This window comes from Pollachius pollachius (assembly GCF_949987615.1).
Source record: "Pollachius pollachius genome assembly, contig: scaffold_378, whole genome shotgun sequence".
In the NCBI taxonomy this organism is placed as follows: domain Eukaryota; kingdom Metazoa; phylum Chordata; class Actinopteri; order Gadiformes; family Gadidae; genus Pollachius; species Pollachius pollachius.
The window spans coordinates 5,001-14,074 of record NW_027641679.1 but is presented as its reverse complement, the minus strand read 5'-3'; the positions used below and the strand labels follow the sequence as shown (position 1 = coordinate 14,074).

General features: G+C 49.5%; 1 protein-coding gene across 1 annotated transcript in view; it reads right to left on the bottom strand.

The window, feature by feature from the left end:
- Window positions 1-233: 233 nt before the first annotated feature.
- Window positions 234-9,074, bottom strand: part of LOC307091508 (dual 3',5'-cyclic-AMP and -GMP phosphodiesterase 11A-like) — an 11,190-nt gene continuing 2,349 nt past the window's right edge. The window contains exons 2-7 of the mRNA XM_079759140.1: window positions 8,557-8,657; window positions 8,183-8,260; window positions 7,941-8,004; window positions 7,767-7,841; window positions 5,797-5,880; window positions 234-1,129 (exon numbers count right to left, since the gene is read on the bottom strand). Coding sequence (XP_079615266.1) covers window positions 875-1,129; window positions 5,797-5,880; window positions 7,767-7,841; window positions 7,941-8,004; window positions 8,183-8,260; window positions 8,557-8,657 — 657 coding nt within the window. The 3' untranslated portion in view covers window positions 234-874. The remainder of the gene's footprint in view (window positions 1,130-5,796; window positions 5,881-7,766; window positions 7,842-7,940; window positions 8,005-8,182; window positions 8,261-8,556; window positions 8,658-9,074) is intronic.

The window sequence follows — 9,074 nt, the reverse complement described above, 5'->3', positions numbered from 1 at the left end:
GGACTTCCATACAATGTGGGAAAGCCATGCATCTTTCAGAAGAAGTATCCTAACACAAGGCACAGGAAGAGAGAGAGAGGGCCTGGGAGAGAGAGCGAGAGAGAGAGAGAGAGGGAGAGAGTGAGAGAGGATTTGCATTGCAAGCGTTCCCCGTCCCCCGTCCCCCGTCCCCCGTCCCTCTAAGAGACTCCGCAGACTGGCTGCAGGCTTTCCATCTAAAAACAGGACTTGCATATAACGTCTCTTTCAATCGAACGCACTACGACCCATGCCCGGACGAGCACAAAGTGGAATAAAACGGCTTCCCGGGGAACCAAACGCTTGCAACGAATACATGACCGGCAAAACAACAACAAACAGAACAGTGTGAACGCTGGACGACCCCCCCAGACGTTCCATGCCGTGGGTGAGAGCCCCAAGTGGGTGGGGTGTGTCTCTGCAGAGGACAGGGTCAGGGGGCCCTCAGGGGGAGGGGCCGGGGCACGGTGGACCCACCAGGAACCACTCATCCATAACCCGGGTGTGATGTCATCGGTTACCCGGGTGTCACACCAAAACGCAGCTGAGGGTGACAGGGAGACTCCCCCCCCCTCCACCCTCCTCCACCAACACCGCCACACACACACACACACACACACACAGAGTCGAGCCTCAAAACTCACGACAACGGTAGCGCTGTGAGAACAAAGCTCTTCGTCGTCATCATCATCATCATCATCATCCTCCTCGTCACCTAGAAGCAAAAGCGAGTGTGAGGGGGCGGAGCCCAACAACCTCTGCATGCACTGCAGAGCCTACTACTACTGAGCGGCAGGCCGCGTTAGAGAGGAGAGCAGCTAAAAGATGTGGCCTGGGCCGCGCCGGCACCAGCTAGCTAGCTAGCGGGTCTTGAGGGGCCGGCGGCCATGTGGGTGGCGGCGCCGCAGCAGGGCGCGATACCGGCGTCCACCAGCGGGGGGCTGCAGGGGGCGGTGTTCTCACCACCGCAGTGGGGCGGGGCCTGGGGAGGGGGCGGGGCCTCCGAAGGGGGCGCACACTGCCTCTCGTTGTTAAGCTCCTCCCACTTGGACCTGTTGACTTGGATCGTGTCGAGCATGGGCTGGAGTTTGGGATTGAGCTTCACCAGCGTCTGGAGAGAGAGAGAGAGAGAGAGAGAGAGAGAGAGAGGGAGAGGGAGGGAGGGAGAGAGAGAGAGAGAGAGAGAGACAGACAGAGAGAGAAATGGCGAGACAATAGAAGAGGGGCAAAGAAGAAGTTAAGTACCCTGTCATTACAGTGCACTAAGGATACCTCTAACTAAAACCCTAGGGTTTTAGTTAACCCTAACCCCAAACCCTAACCCCAACCCTAAAACCAGACCCTAACCCGAACACCAAACCTTAAAACCAAAACCTAACCCTAACACCAAACCCTAACCCTAACACCAATCCCTAAACCCAAACCCTAACCCTAAAACCAATCCCTAAAACCAAACCCTAACCCTAACACCTAGGGATATGGTTTGGTGAACAGTGTACTTAACAAACATGAACAGTGTACTTAACTTCTTCTTTAACCCTAACACCTAGCGTTAGGGTTTGGTGTTAGAGTTTGGGTTCGGTGATAGTGTTAGGGTTTGGATTTAGGGTTAGGGTATGAAGTAAGGGTGTGCTTTTAGGGTTAGGGTTTGGTGTTAGGGTTAGGATTTGGTTTTAGGGTTTTGGGCTAGGGTTAGGGTTTGGTTTTAGGGTTAGGGGTGGTGTTAGGGTTTGATTTTAGGGTTAGGGATAGGGTTAGTGCATGACAATGCACTAAAGTAGCCTTAATGCATTGACATTAACAGTGTACTTAACTTCTTCTTTAAACCCATCAATCAATCAATCATAATCAAGTTATTTTTCCAGGTAAATTTTAGAGCACTATTCTCCCCCCAGATGTGGTGCCAACACACAGCTGGAGAAGCCCGGGTTTAGACAGGTGTACATCGGCTATACCATAACTGATTAGGATTTCTCCCTTATGTCTTTTCTCCGGAGGAAAACCCAAGCGTTCCCGCACCGTTTAATGAGGTTCCAGCGGAGACAAAAGCAGGATTATTTACGGTCCATTATTGTGGCGTTGTGTTTAGGTTCCTTTACATTTAATCCATCGGCTGGGAGGAAGCGGCCTGTAATTACCTCTCATTTCATTACCGCGCTTCGTATGCTAATCAAGAGTGCGCGCCTCACTCCCACTCACAACACAACCCGGCACACAACTCACTTACTCTTCGTCCCTCTGCAGGGGGGAAGAAGAGAGGGAGGGAGACAAAGAGCGTAGGTCGGCACTGAACTCTGTTTCTCAGGATTTTTTTAATCGTATTCTTCTGTCTATTTCTATTAAGTCGTGCTTCGTTTTATCATTGACACTTCGTATTTTCACATCCCATAAGTCCGGACGCCAAAAGCAGTGAAGGGATAACAGCAATCGTGTTTGTGTGTGTGTGCGTGAATGCATGTGCGTGCATGTGAGTGTGTCTGTGCGTGCCCACATGCGTGTGTGTGGCGAATGCCTTTTAAAAATGAAAACAAACGTAATTGCAACAGATGCTCGACAATTTCGGATGCAATGAAATTCAGAAATCGCCCCTACAAACACAAACAACAACAAACAATCAGAGTGGTTCACGGCTAGGGGTTAACATTTCCTGTAGTACTGTTGTATCTCTCTGTAGACAATATCACCCTTGGTTTAACCCACACTCATATGAATGTGGAACACGATTCCAATGTTGGTTCAATCGGGACATTACGGGTCATTATGGGATGATAAACCACTAGCACCACACTGGAGAAGCCTGCGTTTTAACCTCCCCCAGTTATAATATACTGCTCTGCTCCCTGCCTCTGATGCCTTCACACCTTGATGTCACAATAACAGCCTCGTTGTTCGGCGTGTGCGTGGGCCCACATCTACGTGTGTGTGTGTGTGTGTGTGTGTGTGTGTGTGTGTGTGTGTGCGCGCGTGTGTGTGAGAGCGGAGAGGATGAAAGTGCAGCATGTGTTGTGGGGGCGCCCCTTCATAACGAGGCCCATACCGTGATGCTGCCAGAGCCACACCATTTCTTTACTTGTTCTGAAACGGTGTGTGTGAACGTGCAGCAGCTACCTGCTTCCCCCCCCTCGTCTGCCCAGATGTGTCGAGTCCTGGACTCAAAGAGGATTCACTGCTGGGGGAACACCTCTCTACCCCCCCCCCCCCCCCCCCCCCTTGCTCGCTCAGCCGGGGAGGGGCGGCGACGGACACTGTCACGTGACGTCGGGGGGGCTTTGAAGACGGGCGGTTACGTAACGCCGACATTAATATTCCACACGCTGGTCGGGCTTCCACCAGAGGAAACACATCAGTGGGATCAAGAGCCGGGTGTGTGTGAGAACCTGTGTGTGTGTGCGTGTGAGTGTGTGTGTGTGTGTGGGTGGGAGTATGTTAGAATCTGTGTGTGTGTGTGAGTGTGTGCGTGTGTGTGTGTGTGTGGGAGTATGTAAGAATCTGTGAGAATCTGTGTGTGTGTGTGTTTGTGTGTATGTGCGTGCGCTTGTGTGTGTTGGGATATGTGAGAATCTGTGTGTGTGTGTGTGTGTGTTTGTGTGTGTGTGTGTGTGTGTGTGCGCGTGCGGGGGTCTTTTCCTTCCACAGATGAAGAAGAAGAACGAAAAAAAGAACGACCATGGTGCATCTGAAGAACTTCCTCTAGTCTATCCCTCCGCTTTCTGCTCTTAATTGGCAACCCTGTGTGTGTGTGTGTGTGTGTGTGTGTGTTTCTTTGTGTGTGTGAGTAAGCAAGTATGTGAATATGTGTGTGTGTGTGTGTGTGTTATTATGTGTGTGAGTATGTGTGCGTGTGTGCGAGTACAGTATGTGAGTATGTGTGTGCGTGTGTGCATGCGTGCGCGGGCCTGTGCACGTCTGCACGCTAGTCTAATATCTGCATTCTCATTGCATCACAGCACGCCACGCTGCAGAGATGGTGAGGCACGACGGTGTGTGCAGCGGTAAACAGCCATCCAGGACCCTTCCTTCAACACATTGAATCCCCCTTCCTCTTCCTCTTCCTCGAGATCACCGAGGAACACTCCGGTCTGGGCGATCAAACATCCTAAACCGTCTCTCCTGGCGTCGCTAAAACCTCCGTTATCGGAATCTAGAGTTGTTACGACACCGATACCAATACCACTTTCGGAAAATTCCTCCGATACTGCCTAAAATGCAGTATTGGGTATCGGCGAGTATGCAAGTCTATGCACCGATCCGCTACCATCACATGACCAGCCCACTTACTAGACAGGCAGAGGACATCACAAACACGTGCGGTTTTACGCTATGTTCGGCCGGAGGTGGAAAGGCCGAACGTGTCATAATCCGAACTACGTGTGTTCGAGCTACCAAGTCGGAAAAACATGGATGCTCAACTCCAAGACTACAAATGCATTATTATAACTACAGATTATAAATGTAAATTATCTTCCTTTGACATATTTCTTCGCTAGGTTAACCCATTCCCCCGTATACAACACAGATAGCTAGGATAAGATGCTACACGATGCTCAGTACTAGTTTTTTTAGTGCCAGGACGTATAACATACAATAAGTGTGTGCATTAAGTACCAGCAGAGACGGCTACGATGCTGTGGTCTCCCAGTCCGGTGTGTTCCTCTTTGTGCGAGGTGGGGGGGTCTCACACGAACGCAAACAGATGATTAGGGAGGGCAGGAAGGCCCCTCCTTCTGATTCTAAATCGCCTGACGTCACTTCCTGTCCGTCACGCACGTTTAAACTCCTGACAGCTCCTTCAGCAGCGACCTTGATCTCCACAGGAAGTGAGCTTGAATCTCTCCGCGCGAGGGAGGCCGAGGGATCTGTGCGCTGACGTCGCCCGCGGCAACGCCAACGTTCCCGTCTCCTCGCTATTGTCCGACCACAATGCCAAGTACGAGTGATGGTGTGTGTGTGTGTGTGTGTGTGTGTGTGTGTGTGTGTGTGTGTGTGTGTGTGTGTATGTGCCTGCGTGCGTGCATGCGTGTGAGTGGTTGTGTGTGTATGGCCGTGTGTGTGTGTGTGTGTGTGTCTGTGTGTGTGTGTGTGTGTGTGAGGCTGGGTGACTGTGTGTGTGTGGCCGTGTGCGTGTATGTGTGGCCGTGTGTGGGTGTGTTTGTCTGTGTGAGGCCATGTGTCTGTGTGTTTGTGTGTGTGGGTGTGTGTGTGGGTGTGTTTGTGTGTCACCCACACTCACACACACACACACACACAAACACACACACACACGCACATTCCGTTTGTTGTATCCTGAGCTTTGAAAGAGTCAGGACACAAGGATGAGTGAGCTGTGAGCTCTGCCGTCATCATAGTCATAATCATGATAATAATAATGTTACACTTTATTTCTATATCCTTTCAGAAGTTACAAGGTGGCCAACGAGATGCAAGGCCACACAACGTAGGTGCAGGGACGGCGAATAAAGAGAGAAATAAAAACCGATAATGTAGAAGAAGAACACAGTAAATGCCATAGAAATCGTGAATAGAACCGTTAATAGAACCATTAACAGAACTGTTAACAGAACCGGTTAATAAAACCGCTAACAGAACCATTAATAGAACTGTTAACAGAAGGGTTAATAAAAGCGTTAAACCGTTAATAAAAGCGTTAACAGAACCGTTAACAGAACCGTAACAGAACCGTAACAGAAACGTTAACAGAACCGCTAACAGAAGCATTTACAAAACCGTTAACAGAACGTTAATAGAACCGTAACAGAACCGTTAACGCTCTGAGCTCACCTCGTAGAGCGGCGAGCAGATCCCGTCGATCCACTCCATCTGCAGACCCGGCAGCTCGTCCTTCCGGTTGCGATCGAAGATGGCCTGGAACGTCGGGACAGGAGAACATTAACGCCTCCACAGCCCTAAGGGCCCCTGGAAGGGCCCCTGGAGGGGCCAACGGGAGCACTGCCACCACATAACGACGGCATCGTCTTCTTACAGGGGCCAGAGGTCGGGCCACATAATAGTCTGGAGTCGGGCTCCGAGCTACGGGTCTGGCCCTCACACACACACACATGCAGGCACACACACACACACACACACACGCACGCAAAACACACATACAATCACAAGCATACACGCATGCACACACATACAATCACAAGCATACACATATGCACATACACACACAAAAAAACACACACACAGACACACACACACACACACACACACTTACATACACATACACACACACACACTTACACACATACACACATGCACAAGCATACACACACACACACAAACACACAGAGAAGAGTGGAGATTCCTCCAAGTGATTACCAACAGTGTGTCTGTGTGCGTTCGTGTCCGGTGCGCGTGTGCGTGCGTGCGTGCGTGCGTTAAAGACTAGCTGCTTCGTTTCATTCCTTCTGGGCTGTTGTTCCCGCTCCGCTCCTGCAGTGAGCGCTTCAGAGGTCTGCGCCGCTGCGCCTTCAGAGATAGTTGCGGCGCGAGGGCTTACAAGTTGAATATTTAATTCGCCGCCGCCCACGCAGCGAGCGATAAAGGTTGACACGAGCGCAGCACCCCGGGCTAGCGCATTAGCTACTTCACAGGAGCAGCCAATGTGGCCGCGGCCGATTAGTCAACAGCCAGTAATTGCCCACAAAACTGCCGCTGTTTGTCCCTCTCTTAAGGAACCCGGATAAACACTGTTTATCCTTCAAAGACCAATCACACACAGGCGAACGCACACAGGCGCACACGCATGCACACACACACAGGCATGTACACGCACGCACGCACGCGCACACACACACACACAGGCGCACGCACGCACGCACACACTAACACGGGCACGCACACAAACACACTAACACAGGCATGCACACACACATACACACAGATTCACATACACATGTACGCACACTAACATTCACATACACAGGCACACACATATTCACATACTTTTGTACACACACACACACACACATACACACACACCCCTCCTTAAATCTAACACACGCCAAATTGCTATTTCTGTGCAATCGCTCTTTGAGGACATAATGAGCACAATTTAAATTTTAGAAAGCAAAACATCTTCTTTCAGAACAAAATCTCTTTCGAGTATCGTTATTTGAATATAGTAATACCTCAAAGTCCAGATTTAACACTTAAATAATACACAATACACTCCAACGATGTTACTTCGGCAAGAAAAACATCCTTCATTTCTTTGTTTTTATTGCAAAGCCAAAGTGATGTTGTTACAAGTCAAATATAGAGTATATTGCGTTATGTTCTTAATATGCTGTAAACCGAGGCAGAGGGGAAATGATAACTGGATGGTTCTTGGTAGAGAACGTTTAAGTTTTCCAGCCGGCAGTTCATCTACAGCTTTAGTTTTCTGAGTTACTGGAGCTGGGTGAACGGTTGTATTATCGCTGGTGTGGTGAGCCTCGAGGAATAGAGACAGGATATCATCACCACTTCTGGGTACTATATGCGCATGGGTAAGTAATGCATTGTCATTTTTCATTATTGTAAGTTTTCCAATCCATGTATTTTTTTTTTGTGCTGCCGAATAAGCTGTGAATCGATTAATTTTTTTATGATAATCATTTCATCGGATTGAAATTATTTTCCCGTTGATACAGTAAATCGTATCGTGCGTTCAAATAGATCTTCTGCAAGTTGAACCCATTTAAATGTCTGTCCTCGTCATATCACTTACTAACAAGGGATCGATTATGGATTATCGAACTCACCGAGGGGGTCAGCTTCAACTCGGACCTCTCCCTGTCGCCCTGCTCGAAGAACTCGTTGGTCACCAGCTCGGCCACCTGGGCCGAGGGAGTCGGGGGAAGGCCGTCGGTTAACAACATACAACGTCACATTCACCAACAGGTCGAGGCTTTTCATTATTTTATTACTTTATTTACCTTGCGTGATATTTCCCAGGGTTTGGTGACAGCTCCCAGATCACAAGCCGTCATCAGCATGGATCTGGAGAGAGAGAGAGATGACAGAAGTTAAGGTAACACTCTCTGCTCATTTTGCATTGCATCTTGGCTTCTTGAACAACAATCTTCATTAGAAAAGTAAATATTAAAATCAATGAAGAATTAACAGAATATTTAATATTTGTTGATTTGTTATATTTTAAAAATGTATAATGTGTCACCTGCACATGTCTCTATGGGCCTTCACGTTCCAGTTGTACTCTCCGTTATTGACCAGCTCAAAGAACGTATTCCTATTTCTGTAGCGAGAGAAGAGCAACGGTTATGTGTAAGTCAGGTGGTGGTTAGGTGTAAGTCACATCACGTCCACTAGGGGGCGGTGTTACACAGTGGGTCTATTTCCCGGGTAGCGCCATCCTCACAGTGTAAACAGTGCATGGGAACTAGTTCAGTAGGTGCGGAGTCAATAAATCACGCGTCATAAATAAGTTATTAAGGTAGAGTCGGCGTCACAGCGCCGTGGAAACGCACGCAGGCAGATGCCTTCACAGATTTAGAGTGTGTGTTTTATCATCGGGGGGGTAGGGCTGCGTACTCAAAGTAAAGCGTGAGGTCCGTGGCAAGGATGGACTGCTTCAGCAGCTGCATGAGATCGCTGTATTCTCTGGAGGACAGGTTGGAGAAGATGTTGTGGCCCTGCGGAGACACACACACGCACACACGAAGACACACACCCACACGCACACACACACGCACAATGTGTTGCAATAAAATCGAATGCACTTTGCACCACATGTTTACAATATAACAGAAAGGAGCTGAAGTGCTGAAGCAGTGATACGCAGAGAGCCATCCTTTCTGCCGGGCCGGTTTGTGCTACGTGTTCACTTTCATGCTCGGTGACTCCTCTCTGCATCTCGCTCTGTTGAACACCACCTCCTCCTCCTCCTCCTCCTCCTCCACCTCCTCCTCCTCCTCCTCCACCTCCTCCACCTCCTCCTCCTCCTCCTCCTCCACCCCTGATCCCTGCATCAGCACATTGCTCACGGTCTGGGTGGAGGAATTCCACGAACAACGCATCACTACGTGGTACTCCCTCCCTCCCTTCTCCGG